This window comes from Cajanus cajan, chromosome 2, assembly GCF_000230855.2.
Source record: "Cajanus cajan strain Asha chromosome 2, NIPB_CcT2T_4, whole genome shotgun sequence".
In the NCBI taxonomy this organism is placed as follows: domain Eukaryota; kingdom Viridiplantae; phylum Streptophyta; class Magnoliopsida; order Fabales; family Fabaceae; genus Cajanus; species Cajanus cajan.
The window spans coordinates 4,714,098-4,734,271 of record NC_138518.1 but is presented as its reverse complement, the minus strand read 5'-3'; the positions used below and the strand labels follow the sequence as shown (position 1 = coordinate 4,734,271).

The following is a 20,174-nucleotide window of genomic DNA, read 5'->3' as shown; positions in this document are numbered from 1 at the left end:
TTTCGGTTGCCTTTTCATTCATTGTTTACCCCTTACCCCACCTATGGTCCCAATTCTCAACATGGGTATGTGTCTCAGCACCCTGGCCCTGCTGCTGTTCCCTACTATGGAACTGTTAATATGCTTGGACATTCTAGTCCAGCTTTGTGGTCCCCCTATTCCTTGGGTGGCTCCTTTCCTGGTTCTGGTTTTCAACCTCCTGGGTTCACCTATCCTGCAGCAACTGCCAATCCACCACATCATCCGCGTACTGCATCTGCATCTCCTACTCAACATGCTGCCCCAACTCTAAACACTGCCACTGCATGGATCCCAGATTCTGGTGCTTCCCACCATGCCACTCTGGACCCTCAGTATCTCTTGCAAAGTGCTCAATTCACTGGCGCAGAGCACATTGCTATGGCCAATGGCCAAGGTACATCTATTGCCTCAATAGATTCTAATATGTTTCGGTCCCCCATGCATCCTTCCACAATTTTGTCTCTCAAAGACCTTTTACTTGTTCCCACTTTGACCAAAAATCTTATAAGTGTTTCAAAATTTGCCAAAGACAACAATGTCTACTTCGTTTTCTATCCTCATTCCTGTTTTGTCAAATCACAGGATTTGAACGAGACTCTTCTTGAAGGGAAACTTGGTGAAGATGGTCTCTATCACTTTCATCCGCATCTGGCGAAGAAGACATCTTTCAATATTGATATTAAGCAGAATTTAGCTTTTCCTAAATCTGACCCTTGTATTTTCCTTTCTGAAAAATGTAATCATGTTGTTTCCAATACCTATAAACAGTGGCACTTACGGTTAGGGCATCCTCATCATGATTCCCTAACTAAAGCCCTACAAACTTGTAATATTCGCCTTCCTACTGTCAATAAAATTTCTGATTTTTGTGACTCATGCTGTATTGCAAAGTCTCACAGGCTTCCTTCTCAACCTTCCACTACGATTTACTCCAAACCCCTTGAACTTGTTTTTCTAGATGTTTGGGGACCTGCATCTTTAGAATCTAGTTGTGGTTATTTGTATTTCTTAACGTGTGTTGACGCTTGCACCAAATACGTGTGGATTTATCTTCTTCGTAGAAAATCATATGTGTCCTCCAACTTTCAGAATTTTAAAGCCCTGGCTGAGAAACAGTTCCAAACGCCTCTCAAGTTTGTTCAAACAGATGGTGGAGGTGAATTTCGCACCTTAATACCATTCTTCCAACAAGAAGGCATTCTTCACAGACTCACTTGTCCTTATACACATCATCAAAACGGCACTGTTGAACGACGACACAGGCACATAGTTGAACTCGGATTGGCAATGCTTCATCATTCGGCCTTACCACTAAACTTTTGGGATCATGCCTTTTTAACTGCTACCTACTTAATCAACAGACTTCCCTCCTCCTCTGTTGGTTTTCAATCACCCTACAAACTAATTCATAACAAGGATCCAGACTATGCATTTCTAAAGATCTTCGGTTGCTCTTGTTTTCCATTACTAAGACCCTACAATCAACACAAGATTCAACCTAGGTCCGAGGAGTGTGTATTCTTGGGATACTCTCCTAGTCATAAGGGTTACAAATGTTTAAGCAGATCTGGCCGTATATACATCAGCAAAGATGTGATCTTCAATGAAGGAAGATTTCCTTATAATGACCTCTTCGTTACAACAACCCAAGCTTCTATCCCTGCCACCTCTGTCTCTATACTTCCCTCCCTTGTCTGTTCGCACAATCCATCTTCCTCTACCCTCATATCACCTGCCATTACCGCCAGTTCTGGATCATCTGAGTCCAATCTTCTTCCCTCTTCTACGCCTGTCAACAGTTCTACTACTTCACCTACTGCTTCATCCTCCTCACATTCACCTACAGCCCCACCTCGTAATGCTCATCCCATGATCACTCGCTCAAAAAATGGGATTATACAACCCAGAATTAACCCTACACTCTTGCTGTCTAATGTTGAACCCAAAACTATCAAATCTGCTCTTACTGACCCTCATTGGCTTTCTGCCATGCAAGCTGAACTCACTGCTTTACATGCCAATCACACCTGGACTTTAGTTGAATTACCTTCTGGTAGAAAACCCATTGGCTGCAGATGGTTTTTTCGTCTTAAAGAGAATCCTGATGGCTCTATCAACAAGTACAAAGCCCGACTTGTTGCCAAGGGTTTCATCAGCAACCTGGGGTTGATTTCTCTGAAACCTTTTCTCCTGTTGTTAAGCCTGTCACCATCCGGATTGTGCTCTCCCTTGCTGTGACTTTTCAATGGCCACTTCGCCAACTTGACATTAATAATGCATTCCTTAATGGAATGCTTGAGGAAGACATTTACATGTCTCAGCCTCCTGGCTTCATTGAACCTAGTAGCAAACATCTTGTCTGTAAACTTCACAAGTCTCTTTACGGTCTCAAACAGGCTCCTCGTGCCTGGTTTGACAGATTAACTTCTGTTTTGCTAAAGCTTGGGTTCCACAAAAGCAAGTGCGATCCTAGCTTGTTTATTTTTCTACTCCATCTGCCACTGTCTACATGCTCATTTATGTGGATGATATTATCCTCACTGGCAATTCTTCCTCCTTATTGCAAAAATTCATTGATCACCTCAATGAAATCTTTTCTCTTAAAGATCTTGGCACGCTTGACTACTTCTTGGGTATTGAAGTCAAGTCTCTTTCTGATGGCCGGTTACTGTTATCTCAACACAAATACATTTCTGATCTTCTTACCAGGGTTAAAATGGAAGACTCTAAGGGAATCTCCACTCCTATGATTGGAGGTCAGCAACTTGCTAAAACAGGAACTTCGTTTGATGATCCTACCTTGTATAGGTCTGTAGTTGGTGCATTGCAATATGCCACAATTACACGACCTGAAATTGCCTTTAGTGTCAATAAGGTAAGTCAGTTCATGTGCTCTCCAATGGAGGAACACTGGAAGGTGGTTAAAAGGATACTTAGGTATCTCAAAGACACTCTTAAACATGGTCTAGTGTTCACGCCTGCTCGGTCCTCTCCCTCTTTCAACCTTACTGCCTTCACTGATGCTAATTGGGCAGCTGATCCCAATGATAGAAGATCTACCTCGGCAGCTTGTATTTACCTTGGTCCTAATCTTGTGTCTTGGTGGTCCAAGAAACAATTGCTTGTTGCAAGGTCAAGTACTAAGGCCTTATATCGTGCTTTAGCTCAAGCTGTTACTGAAGTCTTGTGGATTCAGTCCCTTCTACAAGAACTGAAAGTTCGTCTCAACACTCCTATAGTGCCTGTGATAATCAAAGCACAGTAGCACTGTCTCACAATCCTGTTCTTCACTCCAGATCTAAGCATATGGAACTTGACATCTTCTTTGTTCGCGAAAAAGTCATCAGCAAAGCTCTTGTTGTCTCGCATATTCCTTCCCAGCATCAATATGCAGATCTCTTAACCAAGGCACTGTCTCCCAAGCGTTTTCTGTCTCTGCGTTCCAAGCTCAATGTTGCTGATCCATCTGACATGCTTCATCCCCCTTGAGCTTGTGGGGGGTGTATTAGAGAAGAGACTAGAATAATAAATACTTTTATTATTCTTGTATTAATATTGTATATTTTCTGTTTTCTGTTAATATTGCCAACTCATCAAGTTGGTTAGATGAGTTGGTTAGGTTTGTTAGCTCTATATATATGTAACTGATATCTAACAGATATCAGCTTCTTATTTTTCTAATCATAATACAATCTTTTCAATCTCTCCTTCTCTCAATTCTTTCTCTCATATTAATCATATCATGTAAATCCTTTTTTTTTAACCTGAGTCTTCTCCTTTCTTCTCTGAGGATGTTGACAGTCATCCTTCTCTGGATGTTCAACCTGATGTTCCAACTCCGATTGTAATCATTGATCCACTACCATTACTTGTTTATCAGCGAAGGACACGACATCTATAGGTGGTTACACATACACATCCTCCAAGCATCATCTCCTACTCCAAACGGTCATCCGACAACACTCCCTATAATCGAACCTCCTTTACTCGAGCTTCCTATTGCTATCCGCAAAGGTATTTGATCTACCCATAATCCTAACCCTTTATATGCATGCACTCTTTCTTGTCATCGATTGTCTCCTTACTTTTCTTTTGTTTCCTCTTTGGATTTTGTTGCTATTCCTAGGTCTACAAGGGAAGCTATGGTTGATTTTAGGTGGAGACAGGCAATGTTGGATGAAATGGATACTTCGTAGACTAGTGGCACATGGGAGTTGGTGCCTTTGCCTCCTGACATGTCTATAGTTGGTTGTCGATAGGTGTACATAGTGAATGTTGCACCAGATGGCAATATTATATGCTTTAAAGCATGGTTGGTTGCCAACAGTTATACTCAGATCTATGGCCTTGATTATGGGGATACTTTCTCTCCTATAGCCAAGATGACTTCTGTTCGTTTGTTTCTTGCTATGACAGCCATTCGTCATTGACCATTGCACTAGTTGGATATTAAAAATGCATTTTTAAATGGTGAATTGCACGAAGAGGTTTATATGAACCAGACCCCTGGCTTTACTACTTCTGATGAATCTCACCTTGTATGTTGCCTTCGTCGTTCTATTTATGGCCTGAAGCAATCTCCTCGTGCCTAGTTTAGTCACTTCAACTTGGCCTTAATTGAGTTTGGTATGACTCAATGTGCGGCTAACCAATCTATTTTCTTTCTTTACTCCTCATATGGTCTTTGCACTTATTTAGTGGTATATGTTGATGACATTGTCATTATTGGTGATGACTCTAATGGTATTTGTTGTCTCAAATCTCACCTTCAGTGCCAGTTTCAGATGAAAGACCTTGGCCCTCTGAAATATTTTTTGGGGATCAAGGTTGCTCAATCTGCTGCCGGTAGTGAAAATATGCTTTGGACATTCTCATCGTGTCAAGTATGGTTGATTGCCACACTAGTGACACTCCAATGGACCCCAACATCAAGCTTCTCCCGAGTCAAAGGGAGCCATTGGATGACCCGGAAAGATATCGTTGACTCGTTGGTAGACTCAATTATCTAATTGTCACTAGGGCAGACATTGCATTCCTAATAAGTGTGATAAGCCAATTTATCAACGATCCTCGTGATAACCATTGGATTGCAGTCATAAGGATCCTCAGATATATCAAGAAGGCATCGGGTTGTGGACTCCTATATGAGGACAAAAACAATTCCAAAATTTTCTCTTACTCTAATGCTGATTAGGTAGGATCACCATCTGATAGAAGGTCTACCTCTAGCTATTATGTTCTGATTGGTTGTAACTTGATTTCATGGAAAAGCAAGAAGCAAAATACAGTTGCTAGATTCGGTGCGAAAGAAGAATATTGTGTTATGGCAATAGCTGCGAGTGAAATTACATGGTTACAACAACTTCTCAAGCAACTCCAAATTGGAGACACTCAAGGAACTCAACTCTTCTGTGATAATCAAGTTTCTCTTCACATTGTCTCCAATTCGATCTTCCACGAGCGGACTAAGCACATAAAAATAAACTTGTCATTTTGTAAAAGACAAAGTGCTCTTAGAAGAAATCACAACTTAGTTCGTCCACTCTAGTGACCAGTTAGCAGATGTGTTCACAAAATTGCCTAAAGGGTCTCAAGTTGATTACATTTGTTACAAGCTTGGTGCATATGATATATATGCTCCATCTTGAGGGGGAGTGTTAAGATATTGTAGAGATTTATTGGGTTAATCATATCTTAGCTAATCATATCATATCATATCATATAATATAATATAATATAATATAATATAATATCATATAATATAATATAATATAATATCATATGATATGATATGATATGTCATGTCATGCCATGCCATGCCATGCCATGGCATGTGCCATGCCATGGCATGGCATATCATGTCATATCATATCATCTCATGTCATGTCATATCATATCATGTCATGTCATGTCATATCATGTCATATCATATCATATCATATCATATCATATAATATAATATAATATCATGTCATGTCATGTCATATCATATCATATCATGTCATATCATATCATATAATATCATGTCATGTCATGTCATGTCATATCATATCATATCATATCATATCATATCATATCATATCATATCATATCATATCATATAATATAATATCATATCATATCATGTAAATCCTTTTTTTTTATTATAAATAAGAGTTATAAGTGGTGAAGCTTTACACACAATTCCTAAATCACAACAAGAATAACTACTCTTGAAACATTGAGAATGCAACAAAAGTAATCAAAGCAAAGCAAATAAATCACCATTACAAAAGAGCTTTTCAATTCCTATGTTTAGAAATCCTATCTGTCAAAAGGAAAGACAAAGATCTCATTTTTTGAATATGGTTAAGTGATTATTCTACTTGCAAAATGGATTTATTTATATACAAGAGAATTACAAAGATAATTAATGCCCAAACCATTTACAAGAGAACAATTAAGATACCACTATTTCCTATGATGCAATGAATCTAACTATACCAAGTATCTAAGCAACTTGGAAAAATAAACATTAAAGGAGTTCCTATCTCCAAGTGCAAGAATCATCATCATGCCAGACACAACTTCATGGGGTCGAGCATGATGCAGATTAGAGGCCCTCTGTCTCACTAACGTTGGGCACAAGATTGGTAGCATCCGATGTGAGTTGGAGGAGAACTCTCTGACTTGGTCATGCTGAGCACGGATTGAGGGGTGTTGGGCATGGATGCCTCAAAAGCTCTTTGACTTGGGGACGTCGAACCCTAGTTGAGTGGTGTCAGGAATGATCAAGACAATAGTTCTCTGCCTAAATGACGCCAAGCACAGGTTGTGTGGCACCGAGCATGAGTTAGGCAGAGAAGGTATTGTTAAAAGGTCATCAATTCCTAATGAAATGGATGTAGTTGTAGCTTGACGAAATCCTAGAGTCTTTGCTTGATCTAAGATATGTGATGTATATGCCATTCTGAAGTGATCTGTTAATCTGCTAATAAGTTGTTTAATGGCAATTCCACCTATCACTTTATTGTGAAATACTAGATTGGCCCGTTCTGTCATAAGTACCTCCATATTCCACTCAGTGGGATTCAGTTAGACAATGGGTTTTCTCTCTGCCTAAATGAGGTCGGACGGGGGTTTAGCCACGCTAGACATGATTGACACAAGAACTCTCTGCCTCATTCATGCCCGACATAGGTGGATTGGCATCAAGCGCGGACGACTAGAGGCTCCTTATCAAGTGTTAGGGGAATGACACCGAACGTGAGTAATAAGTTTGGATTACTCATATGATTTATGTTGTTATATGATCCTAATTCCTTATACGTTAATTTAGAATGTTGTATGTTGATATTAAATTGTTTAAAGTTGAAAGTAGTATAGTTGTATGTTGTGTAGTATTGAAGTAGCTAAGTTGAGAATGCCTAAAGCATGGAGTTGAGTTGTGTTGATTGCTTAAGATTATAGAAGATATGTTGTTTAAAAATATGAATATCTCATTGTGACAATATGGTGTTGTGGTGCTATGTGAGTCCAGTTGTTGGAAAATCCTTCTTAAGAAGTTGACTCTTGAAGTGGAGTGTTGAATCTTTTCTAAGTCCTTAGTTGATACAATATGGGGACCAAGTCGAGTCATACTGATTATAAAGTGACCAAATGTAAAACCATAGGAAGGTAAGGTCGAGTCATACGTGTATGAAGTGGCTAATCAAGTAAGATACAAGGTTGAGGGCCAAAATCCCTAACTAAGTACTGAAAGAGACATATTTGGAGGGTAGTCGGCGAGCTAATTCCATAATAAGATTAGTTATGCATGTTAAGACAGTGGTAGGCTCACACCCAATTTATCCTAACCGTAAGGAGAATACTAGACTTTCCTAATTTAAGTGGCAAAATTCGAGAAATCATGTTGTGCTGTGAATTTTTATCCAAATTTATTGTTGATCTAATAAGCCCAAAAAGATCACATTAAGTTGATTTGATTGGGTTAAATCACTTAGACTGCTCACTTGTGTTGTAAGAGATCTCTTAGTTGAAATGCGTGACAACGCATCGTACTATTGTGAAGTTGATGTGTTGATTTGTTGTAATGTTACGTAAGTTGTTGTGTTGTTAAATAGTTGTGTTTTGAACTTTTGTGTTGATCATATGTTGTGTTGAATAGTTGTGGTATTCACATGCTAAGTTGATATGATTATAAATTGGATGGTTGTATTGTAAGTTGGGATGTTGTTATGTTGTAAAATTGTGTTAGCATGTTGATCTATGTTGTGAAGTTGAGCCTTGGGCTGTTGCAAAATGTTGAGTTGTTAAAGTTGTTGTATAGTTAGGTTAATACTTGTATATGATGTTGTTTCTTTCAAATCCAAACATACTCTTGCATTTTCCTTGTGGTTAAACAACGATTATCATAGTTGTTATGAGAGTAGAACAGGATTAGACTGGAGGATGAGCAAGTTTTTGGGAGCCATTTTGGAGGATGGCAATGTTGTTTGAGCTACCCCGATGTAACTATTTTGTAGTTGTTGCTTGACCGACAACTAGGATCTATGTTTCCAGTTGGATTATTGTACATATGTACAGGATTTATGTTGTAGTTTCACTGAGGAACATTTATGTTTTCAGTTAATTATTTTTTCCTATACACACGCGTGCACACGCGCGCGCGCACACACACACACACACACATATATATATATATATATATTGTTGTGTGTATATCCAAGATCTTCTTGTATAGTAATCCTAATAGGTTAGAATTATGTTTTCCGTTGCTATAGTTGCTGACTTTTTAAGTGTAGGGACCTGCTAGGTTGTTACACAAAAGACTCTCTTTGTCTCTCATGTAGCATGGTTAGCAAGCTTAGCTTTCTTGATGTGCATTTCAATTTGATATTCTTCACTTCATGTCTCCTTTTAAGAGAATATTGTGTACGCTACATCTGTATTTCTCCTCTTCTATAATAAAATTCTTCTCCCAAAAGGGAAAAAATATGTGATTTTTGTTTTTTTCTTTCTCTTGCAATTTCATTGGTTAAAAGTGTGCATAATGACATTCATGTGAAAATAGAAAGTTGGCCAAACCATGTTCTTCTTTAAAGCAACGAAAATCTCAAGATAAAAGGTTTTAAGAATGTACTAGACTTGTAAAACACAATAAAAGAATGTAGTAGATCGAACACAATGTTTGACATTTCATTAATCTTGGGGTGAAATTGAAGATGAGCCGCATGAGGCTCAAATGTGATCTGTATAGAAGCCTATGCAGGTGACATACCTAGTGCGAGGCACCAGCATTCGTGTGGCATCTAACAGATCTTGCAGCTGAACAGCAGTTTTAAGTTTTGTCTGTAAACATCAATCACAGAAGATTCAGAATTCAATAATTCAGTAGCTCAAGTAAAATTTAATGAAAATTAATAAAAGAGTATTGTTAGAGATTTCACATCGACTAGTAATGAGGCCAAAATAATGTATAAAATGTGGGGCAACCTTCATCATACAAGCCGCTATTATAAAGTTGAGTTAAACCCATATTTCACATTTTAAGATGGTATTAAAATTATCTTAGATCCATTTAAAAAAGGGTTACCCATCATTTAAATATGTACCAAACCTAATAATGCATGTATAAATAGTATAGTAGGATTGAGTTAGACTCATAATCCATATTCTAAGAACTAAAAAATAGTAGCACCTCAGATCTGGGTCGGCCACCATTGTATTTTAACATTAAGTTCAGCAGCTTTTCCTCAGTAACCTTTAGCTTCACCTTCTGTTTTGGAGTTCTATCACCACTGCCAAAAGACAAGAGTATATAAGAAACAATCTCACATTTAACAAATTAAATAAAAATAAAACAGGGAAAAGAACATACTGACGAATAACAGCAATTACACAACGCAGTTCCTCAGATTGTCCAAATGTGCCATTAATTCCACTACCCTGACGAGTTAGTGCCTCAGAAGGTTGGACCAGTTCATTTACTTTCCATGGTAAAGTTGGTGGAATTGCTGAAGAAAGATGAGGTGCTTTTGCGTCTAACAACATCTTCCGCAGCACACAGGCAGAATCATCATAATACCTTCGGTAGCAACAAGGAAAATAACGTGATTTTCAGCATACCAGTATTTGCCTAAAACAATATAAGGGTACTAATTTCTTTTCCAGTGATCAACTATATATGCATATTAATCCCAATGGCAATTACTAAAAATGTTGCTTTTAGCAAATAGGGGATTTATTGGATGGGATCTGAATTCAACATCCTATTAAAATTGGTTGGATGTAGAAATTCTCACTAATCACTCAGCGTAGCATTTATAATTTTTTCATGTATTGGAGTATCTATCCTTTCAAATATTTGCTAAGGATAAAAGGGCACAATTATAATATCTCCAAATCAAATATATATCAAATTGGGAAGAACTGAACCTATGATTTTCTGTTTATAGAAAGAACGTGAATAACTATTTAAGTATTTTGAACCCTGCTGCTGATATCAAAAAACACACTGCAAAAAAAATCTAATTACAAAATTTACTTGTATGAGTTTTTAACAAAGCTCCACCCATTCACATCACAAACATATGAACGTCCCTCACTTCTCAAGAGATCAAATCCACAAACCTGCAAGCAACACAAAAATTTATAGTAGGACATGAAGAGGATCAGACAAATTATTTTCTTTAAGTGACAGATAATATTTTATTTCAGTCCGTGTTCAAAAGAGTGTAATCATATGCATTAAATTCAAATTCATACAACATTGTGCAAAACTTCATTGACCCAGCCACATTTTACTTACTAATTACTATAATAGTTAGCTCATAGCTTCACAGTCTCGAGACTTATAATATCTAAGCGAAGAAATAGAATACTTGGGATATCCTTGGAAAAAATATTTAGAGCTACACTACTTCCAATTAAATCCACTGCTATAATACAAAGATTTGTTTTCCAAAACATTATGAGGTATTCGATGATAGGACTTGTCAAGATGGTTAAATCAGGAAAAAGATTTAGAACATAATTTCTAAGCTAAAGACCAAACTTCACTCAGAAGGCAACAATCAACAAAATAAATATAACTGTACAAACAAGGAGCCAGACACCCTGTTTCAGAAGATAATGACACACTTAAAAAAATAAAACCAAGATCTTATATTAACGTGCAGTTACCACATTTATACAACATACCGCTTGCCTGAATGCAATGCAAACCTCTCTTGCCATTTCCTTCTCAGCAGGACTCAGTAACACTGGATATCTAACCTGCCAAATGAGATGATAAACATGCTTCAACATGAAACTTAAATTACTGTTTCAAGCAATAAATTCTGGCCTGCTTTGCAATGGTACATGTACATGCTTGTTCCTTCTATTAATCCTCTCAAAATTAAGACAACCATGAGATGTTTGCATGATTAGGAAACAAATATTTTGTAACAATTACGAACAAAACAGAAAAAAACACTTTAGGCAACCAGAAAGAATCAAAAGAACAAAGAGATGGATGGTGCCTGGAAGATTTTAGAAAATGTCTGAAGGTTTAGACTGCTTGTTTGAGGAGGTATAATTTAGAATAATAGTTACATCAAACTTTCTTGGTACAACAAAAAATGTGGGACAATTGAGATTGCAACTCACTTATGCTTAAGCCACACATATGTACACTACAGTGTTTGACCACTCCTATATTATAAAAGTTGGTTAAGAGTAATTTGAGACCCTTCACCAAGCAACAATAAGTGAAAATCAAATTCTTTCCATTCCACTCCATTTGAAATATTTTGGCAATTAAAGTATGAGTTGGGTCTGTTAGTGCTGTAACTGAGAAGCAATAGTCGCATAATTATGGCTGTAATTAACACTTACTAGTCACTAATATTGTTAAAGATCTCACATCGACTAGTAATAAGGTCAAAATAATGTATATAAATAGTCAAATAGATAATAATTCTTATCTAGCAAACTGGTTTTATAAGGTTGAGTTTGGTCCATAATCCACTTTCTTAAGATGGTATAAGAGTTTATCCTAGTGATTATTGTTGTGTCTATAGATCATCGAGTCACTTGCTATCATACATGATACAGTTATTGGAGCACCTGTAAATGTTCAAACCTGCAAACTTCACACTAAGTTGTTCAGTCCTTGGTGTGAAGAGGATGTGTTAGACATCCTACATCGACTAGTGATAAGAGCAAAATGGTGTATATAAGTGGAGAACAATTCCCACCTTACAAGCCAATTTTGTAAGGGTGAGTTAGATCCTTAATTCACTTTCTTAAGATGTATACATATACACTGATCTAATTTTAGATGGTAGATAGACAATCTAGTTTTCACTTTGGTCTCAAGTCACACAACTTAGACTCCCTAACCAATTTTCCACCTTCCCGTTCTCCACTTTTCAAACAAATGCACCTGAAATTTCATGCTATGGAAGTTTTGATGGAATCCATCTAGAATTATTCCATCTTTAGTCCTAATAGTATCTGAAATAATAATGACAATTTCAATGGCCTTCTCTTAGTATTTGTCTCTTAAACCAATGTACCAAACCCCTCACTCCTTATAAGGACAATGACTGAAATTTCACATGCAAATTTATATAAAAGTTCTCGACCAACGCAGCAAATGAATCATAGTGGCGATCCACATAGAAAATAGCAACTATTATAAATTAAGCATTCTGTCCTTTTAGAAGTGGACAGACTGGGGTCCACATAATAGTGGTCCATTTACTGGTTTTGAAAGAAGGATAGAAAGGAATATTTTTGTGCTTTATGCTCATGCTATTTTCTCAGGGCTTCCTCTCAGATATTTTGAGAGATTGAATAGCTTTTCTTCATTGATGTTTCTTTGTCTCTCTGTTTATTTAATTTTTTATTTTGTGAGGAGGATCGCTTGTCCTCCTATATTTTGTAATCATCTTTTCTTTGTCTTAATGAATTTCTTCTTTTATACAAATAATAATAATATCAATATTAAAGCATTCTGTCGGTAATCAGTAATCATAAATAGAAATAACAAGCATGGTTTCATTGACTTAATGCAATTAGCATATTTAAAACACAATGATGAACTGACCCAAATGGATTATTGTCCATACACTAACCAAGAAGTAACCCAACAAGATGGAACCAGAACACATACACACACATAATTGACTGATAACTCAGAATGGCCATCTTGTAATGCTAAATGAATAGGCGAGGACAAACAAAATGTAAATCATGAGAACTGAGAATATCTCAAAGAAGAGACAGGTGCTGCTTACTTCCTTCCCGTCAGGATTTCTCATAACAACACCATCAACAACAGGAGACTTCCTTGCCTCAGCATGAGCGTATTCAGGACCTACTGTATACACCTACAGTCATTTACCAAAATTCTAAGATACCATTCTAATGTGTAAAAGATATGGAGAAACATTCCAAATACATTAAGAGAAAAACAAAAGAAAGCAACATAAATCTCAAAACTACCAAACCTTAACATCTGTCCCTCCAGTTGGCATAAATTCCTCATAAATATAGGATCCTTCACGCCTCACTCTTCTCACTTCTGGGTGGAACTCACTGGACCTATTACCAACCTAAGACCAAGTTGATTAATTGTGCATCAGACAAAAAGAGTGAAAGGAAAACCAGAAGTTATCAAAAAGCATGTTTAAAAACAAGCTATGTAAAAGCTCAAGTTGTTAGGAGAAGGCCTAGAAATGTTTCAGATATATATTTACAACAAAGCATATATGCTTTCTAAATATTGTACTAAAGTATAATCATTGGAGACAGCATATGAATATCCCAACCAATTTAACCCTCCCATTTAAAATTAAATAGAATAGAATTGGTTGATGTTTATTACAAAGGCGAGAACTAATAAAACCTGACCCTTGTGTTGGTTATTTAGACAGGTAATCAAACCAAAACAGTAGTCACAATTTGAACTCCATTGGAAAAAGAATATCTTCTAGATCACATATCATGTTAACAGTACAATATTTTACCCATGACCCGCCTAACTATGGAGAGTGAGTTGCAGCCTAAAGCTCACCTTTCTAAATAATTCCTTCATACCTCCACCTGCTGAACTGGGATAATATATCATTATACTGTGGTTATCAGCTTCACAAGGCACAAAAATAACAGTTACTACCACATTTGAGAAATATATTTCAAACTGTGTGTGTGCATAATCCAATAATAATTGCATAGTTAGGCCATCTTACATACATGAATGAATCTATGCAATTTTGTATTATCGATATGACTCGAGCGATTGAATTCATTATTCTTCATATTTTTCTAATTTTATATTACCAATTTTCATGAAAAAATTGAAAAGTCGTAAAAGCTTATATTGTTAAATGGAAAGGAATTGAAAAAACACTTGAATTCATCATATTTGATTCTACGGCTATTATATTTGTTACTCATTCATTCAATGCATGCACTCTATTTAGCTATTTAATTGTTTTGTTTCCGTTCTTCTAAATTAAAGGCTTCACAAACTCATAACTAATAATTTTGTTTTATAAGACTTTTGGTTAAGTTGTTTTTTTTATCTATTTATAGTTTAAAATTTATACATTTAACACTATATCATCTATATGATATATTTGAAGTAATTTTTCATTATCTTCGAACCTTACAATTCGATACAAATTATGATTCATGATTAAAAAAAATTAGATTGGCAAATCACGATTTGAAAATTAGTTTGGCCATTCAATCTCAATTTGATTACCTTGCACTTGGGTTTAAACACATTATATACGCATATCATGCAGTGAAAAAAATGAGACTGGTTTTATTTCAATATCATATTCAATTACCTAATATGTATTTCATTTCTACCAAATATTTAATGACGGCACGTAGTTGACTTCAATTATTTCAAGAAATGTCAACATACAGATGCAATAACCAATTATAAGAGTTACAAGCTGGGATTTGAATATACAATCCCTTTTCTACTTGCATACTGAAAAACACAATGATGAACAATTATTTACATCACACACCTTGTGAGTTACAGTGTGCGAAAGCTATTATTCCCCATTGTATCCGCTTGAAATTTGAATGTCACTTATTTATAAATATTTCATCTATATCAATGTCCGTATTGGGATGTGTAGTAATATTTACATTTTTTATTTATATTTTCTGAGTATTTTGTGTCTCCACACCATCATGTGTCGGTGTTTGTCCTCCTTAATAAAAGAAAATGGTCAAAAAGAACACCTCCCTAAATCAATCTTGTGATAAAACAAGCCAATGCAATGTACATTACATATATCAGTGGTTTCGATGGGGGGAAAACTAATGAAAGAAACCTAGCAAAATAAAGAGTTTCACCCACACAAGAAACAAGCTTACCATCAACAGGCTTCTCCACAAATGGCTTCCAAAACCGCATGCCACGAACCTCAACAAAATCTTCTTCCTCAATAAAGTAATCTAATTGTTGGTACGGGACTTCCCTAATTACAAGGGCATATCTTGGAACAGGGATTCCAAACATTTCAAGACGCTTGAAGCCCAAAATTGAACATTATTAAAAAAAAATACATCATAAAAGAAATAACATAAAGCATTTTAACTGTAATTGGTCATACAATCACATTTAACAAGAATAACGGAAATATGACTTTCACTATGTTTAAATGTATGTCCTGGGGGAAAAGGGAAGGACATAAATGACAAACAGATCAGCCAAGACCAATATAACTTTAATGAGTTGCGTTTTTACTTTTTCCCTTATTCCTTCCTTAGAAAGTAGCAACACTTGAACTGACACAAACTCAAACTTGAGTTTCAAGTCCTTGGCTTGGCTTCACGCTAAAGCCTAAAAGGAACATATATAGATCAGACTTCTAATAAACAATGACAAACAGATCATGCCTTAATTTGAAACCCAAGCTAGACCAAAGAAAATTCAATATTTACAGCATGCGGAGAAGAGTTATCAACATACAACCAGATAGCATATTGCAAAGCATTCAAAGCTAAAAAAGCAAGGCTTCATCATATTTGAACTTTAAATAGAATTTATAGCACAACTTAAGAAGAAAAAAAAAAGAGAGAGTGATTCCATCCACGTACCTCGTATACTTTTCTTCGATCATGAAGAAGGTGCTGAGGCTCCAGTTCATTTACTAGAAAAGGTCTGCACCACAGTGCATGAGTAGTTTTTAGATCTTTAAACTTTCTCATCCAAACATTCAAAGTAAAAATACAGCAAAAATAACAAAGGAATATGTTAAAAAAGGAGAGATTATCTTTATTAGAGTAGATAATCTTCAGCTTGTCTAGTGCTTCTGTCATCAGTTACATTGTACACTCAGTTAAAACCAGATAAAACTAACTGAATGATAAAAACTTAGAAGAACCACACCACAAAAGCTAACTGTTGTAGTTGTAGAGTCCAATGCCTTATAAACCCTACACCAGAGTCACATACTCCCAATGTGAGACTCAAGTCCCATACCTTGCATTTGAATCCTAGCATCCCACCACACTCCATAGTCCATCGCATCAGCACTCACATCAGGCTGGTTGTGCACTAGCCCTCTTACTAGTCCCAGGAAAACAGTACAATGCCAGCACACCACCCACGCTACTCAATTGCAGTTGAGAAACATGGTAAAAACTCTAATACTATTGATAAGAATCTTGAGAAATTCACACCACAAAAGCGTTGTATCAGTTGAATAGTACAAACCCGTATAAACCCCACACAAAAATCTCATACTTCCTATGTAGGACTCAAGTCCCATGCTTTGCAATTAAATGCTACACTCAAACTTAATGCTGTTAGCTATAGTCACTCTAACTATATATTGTAATTTTCTCGGTTCAGAGATAAGGTTATACTAATAGAATACTAGTTCAGCTTGCATCTCAGATTTCTCTCTGTTTTCTTTCTCAATCTTTTTCTCATTTTCTTGGAATGTCTACCTTAGTCAATTTTATTAAATTATTATGAGTGCACATATTTTAAGCGAGCCTCACCATTGTCTGAAAAACAGAAACTAATAAAATGGCAATATAGGCAGTTAATTTAAGCAATATCCCAATGAGTCTAACACTATATATAGACTGATGAGTAATAAAACATATATAAATAAAGCTGGTAAATAAAAAAGCTTACTTCCTTAAAGCAGCATATGCCTCAGCCTTTTCAAGGGGATATCCCGAGGAATAGAAAGCAATCAAACAATCACATACTGGCCAGCTGAAATAACATGATATTTAAACAGTTTTGAGATAGCATGACTCTAAACACTCACAAGGTCAACAAAAATAAATAGTTCAGTTATAACTGAAATGTTCCGAGAACAAATACAATTTATGTTGTCACATCATCAAGGAACTTTTAAGCAGTGAATTTAGAAGCGTGAGTTACAAATTATAAAATCTAGTTGTAAGGTACAGTTTAGAATTTTTAGTTCCTTTCAGAATCGGAAGATTTAGGAACTTCTACAACAAAGTTTAAACACTTCAGCAATCTCAAACTCCAGTAAAAACAAATGTTATCACTAACATACAATACAATATACTAAATGCTTTACTGATACATGATGAAACTTTTCGCATACACAAAATCATTCCACCATTTGCTCTTGGTGAAAACTGCAAAACCAAGGAAGTGTTTAGCTTGTTTTCAAATTTTACTTTTAATTGATATGTTTTCAGTGATAATTACTCCTGAATCCCATAATAAGTATGGTCCTAAGTTGTTTTACACAAATCAATAAAAATTAATAAATAAATGAAAGAGAGTGATAATTTTACAAAATTAACCTTATCATCAATCATCTTTTGTTATAAACAATGCAACATAATAACAACTTTTTAAAGAATATTATTAAGGGTATAACTAGAAAAGAAATAATTAATACTACACTGAAAAGATAAAATCAAACTTATTTTGGAGTTATTTTTTCTTCTTATATGACGCTTATCATGGGACAAATGGAGTACAAAAATTTAACCTAGTTTTCATTCTATACACTGTCAGGTTCGATGCATTATAATAAAAGCAGGCACTTGAATACAAACGTGAAGCTTTCCTATTTGAGACAACCACAAATATTGCTCTCCAAAATGTAGAGTTGACACAAGTTTCCAGCTAATGGAATTGACTTATAATACCTCTCTATCGGTTCTTCAAGGATCACCTTGTCCCCAAAATGTATGACCTACAGATAATACAAAATATTAAACGAAGAAAGAAAACTAGAACTCTGCTTTTCTTGTACAAAACAAAATACTACCATGTCTCTATTATGAGACCCTTTTAACTAAATTACACCATTAAAAAAAATTAACAAAATTAGTTACTTTTTTTTATAACAAAATTAGTTAATTTAGTTAAAAGTGTTAATTTTTCAATAATTTAATCTTTTCTAATTATTTTTCACTTAATTAATTAATGTTTGAAATATCTATATGTCTATTATCTTCTTCCATGTTAATAAGAGAAAGAGAACTTTTATCTAATTAATTTTAAATATTTATTATTTTTTGTTTAAAAAAATTATTTATTAAATAAAAGTATTTTAAAAAATATAATTATTACAACTATTACAACTCACAATTAGAAGAGAGTGTTATTAAAAAAAAAACAACAAAAAATGAAAAGAGTATAAGATCGGAGGATCTTGTGTATAGTGACAGAGGTAACCTAATATATATAGAAAAAGAATCAATTGTTATCTAATCACAAATTTATATATGTAGGTTTAGTTTGTCGGAATATTTATCTTAAAATCATACGTATCATTTCTGACCGTGTAATTTACGATAACAATGCATAAAAATTAAACTATAGAAATATATTTAGAATTGCCATCCAATCATACTACTATACTCGGTGAGTTTGTCAAATTTTAAAAATCATATCAAGGATGATTCTGACGACTTTTAAACGGGTGACTGCATAAATTCTTTTATACTGCGAGCGTATGAAAATTAAAACTCTAAAGCTTTAAACGCCAAAAAAAAAAAATAATAACAGAAGCATGAACTAACTGTATAATAACATTCATTCAGCATTATACAAAAGAAATCGAACAACCCAAACTCTACTGTTTCAGTCGATTCATGAACAAGCCAGAGTCCACATCCGCGGCGAAAAACAAGAACACCGGAAAAAAAAAAAAACGAAGGCATTCACCTACCTCGAATTCACCAAACGCTTGCAACCTGTCAAAAATCTGACCCATAGGCGCCGAGAAAACCTGCAAAATCCAATCCAAATAATGAGGAGCGAAAAACAGAGGCACGAAACGAGGCGCATTCTTCCGAGTTCGAACTCACCGCGAAGCTCCGTCAGCGAATCAGCGAAACGCAAAAGCGAAAACGGAAAAAGAAGAAAGCAAGGGAAAACGACGGAGCGTAAAGAAAGAGAGAACCTCGGAGTCACATTTCACCTTCTTTTCCATCACGCAGACGCCAATCTTGATCTTCTCGACGACCGCCATCTCTGCGATTGGTTGAGCCTTGGCTCTTTCTCTGGAAAACCAGTGGAGAAGAAATCAGCAAGGAAACGGTGTCGCCGTAACTGAATCCCCACGCATTCCGCGTGAGAGAGAATGCGCACGTGCGAAGCGAGAAAAAATGGCGGAAACTGTTGTGTGGAGTGTTGGAGAGGAGTGAGAGTCGGAGAAAATTAAATGAAAAATTAGTTTCTGACAGCGGAAAACCGAGTCTTAAAGCGACCGAGGCACAACTACGGGTCAAGAAGACAGAGAGAGAGAGAGAGAAAAAAATGAAATGAAAAAAAAAAAATGGTAAAAAACATTCTGTGACCACTGTGCAACAGCCACTGGCACATTTATTTAACTGTAGCGAATCAAGTTCCGTTAGACAAGGAATGTCTTAAGAAAATTAATAAATTAATAAATTAATTAAATTATTAAAAATTACGCAAAATAAATAAATAAATAAACAAATTTTTTAAAATGGTCGGTGAATTCAATTTCTATGGCAACATCATGATTTTTGGAGTGGTCAAAACCAAGTTGTGTGTATAGTGACTACAATAAAATCACAATAACAATTTAAGGCCTTGATGGGAAAGTTGTGTTATTAATAGGTTTTCATTAACCCAAACATTAGATATTTTTTTAAAATTTTTTTAAGTATTTATGAAGATT

At 35.5% G+C, this 20,174-nt stretch overlaps 1 protein-coding gene across 6 annotated transcripts in view; it reads right to left on the bottom strand.

Annotated features, from left to right (window-relative positions):
- LOC109788027 (inositol hexakisphosphate and diphosphoinositol-pentakisphosphate kinase VIP1) overlaps positions 1-19,804 on the bottom strand; it is a 47,839-nt gene extending 28,035 nt beyond the window's left edge. Inside the window, exons 1-14 of one of the 6 annotated variants that reach the window (XM_083067833.1) lie at positions 19,431-19,804; positions 19,197-19,256; positions 18,169-18,215; positions 17,165-17,248; positions 16,117-16,180; positions 15,391-15,544; positions 14,066-14,136; positions 13,500-13,604; positions 13,287-13,379; positions 11,203-11,277; positions 10,547-10,632; positions 9,881-10,087; positions 9,701-9,800; positions 9,281-9,351 (exon numbers count right to left, since the gene is read on the bottom strand). In XM_083067833.1, the coding sequence (XP_082923959.1) occupies positions 9,281-9,351; positions 9,701-9,800; positions 9,881-10,087; positions 10,547-10,632; positions 11,203-11,277; positions 13,287-13,379; positions 13,500-13,604; positions 14,066-14,136; positions 15,391-15,544; positions 16,117-16,180; positions 17,165-17,248; positions 18,169-18,215; positions 19,197-19,256; positions 19,431-19,499 (1,286 nt within the window). In that variant the 5' untranslated portion in view covers positions 19,500-19,804. Of the gene's footprint in view, positions 1-9,280; positions 9,352-9,700; positions 9,801-9,880; positions 10,088-10,546; positions 10,633-11,202; positions 11,278-13,286; positions 13,380-13,499; positions 13,605-14,065; positions 14,137-15,390; positions 15,545-16,116; positions 16,181-17,164; positions 17,249-18,168; positions 18,216-19,196; positions 19,257-19,335 lie in introns of those variants that run through there. The other 5 variants (XM_083067834.1, XM_083067835.1, XM_083067836.1 and 2 more) reach the window with 5 other exon arrangements.
- Between the last annotated feature and the right edge of the window lie 370 nt (positions 19,805-20,174).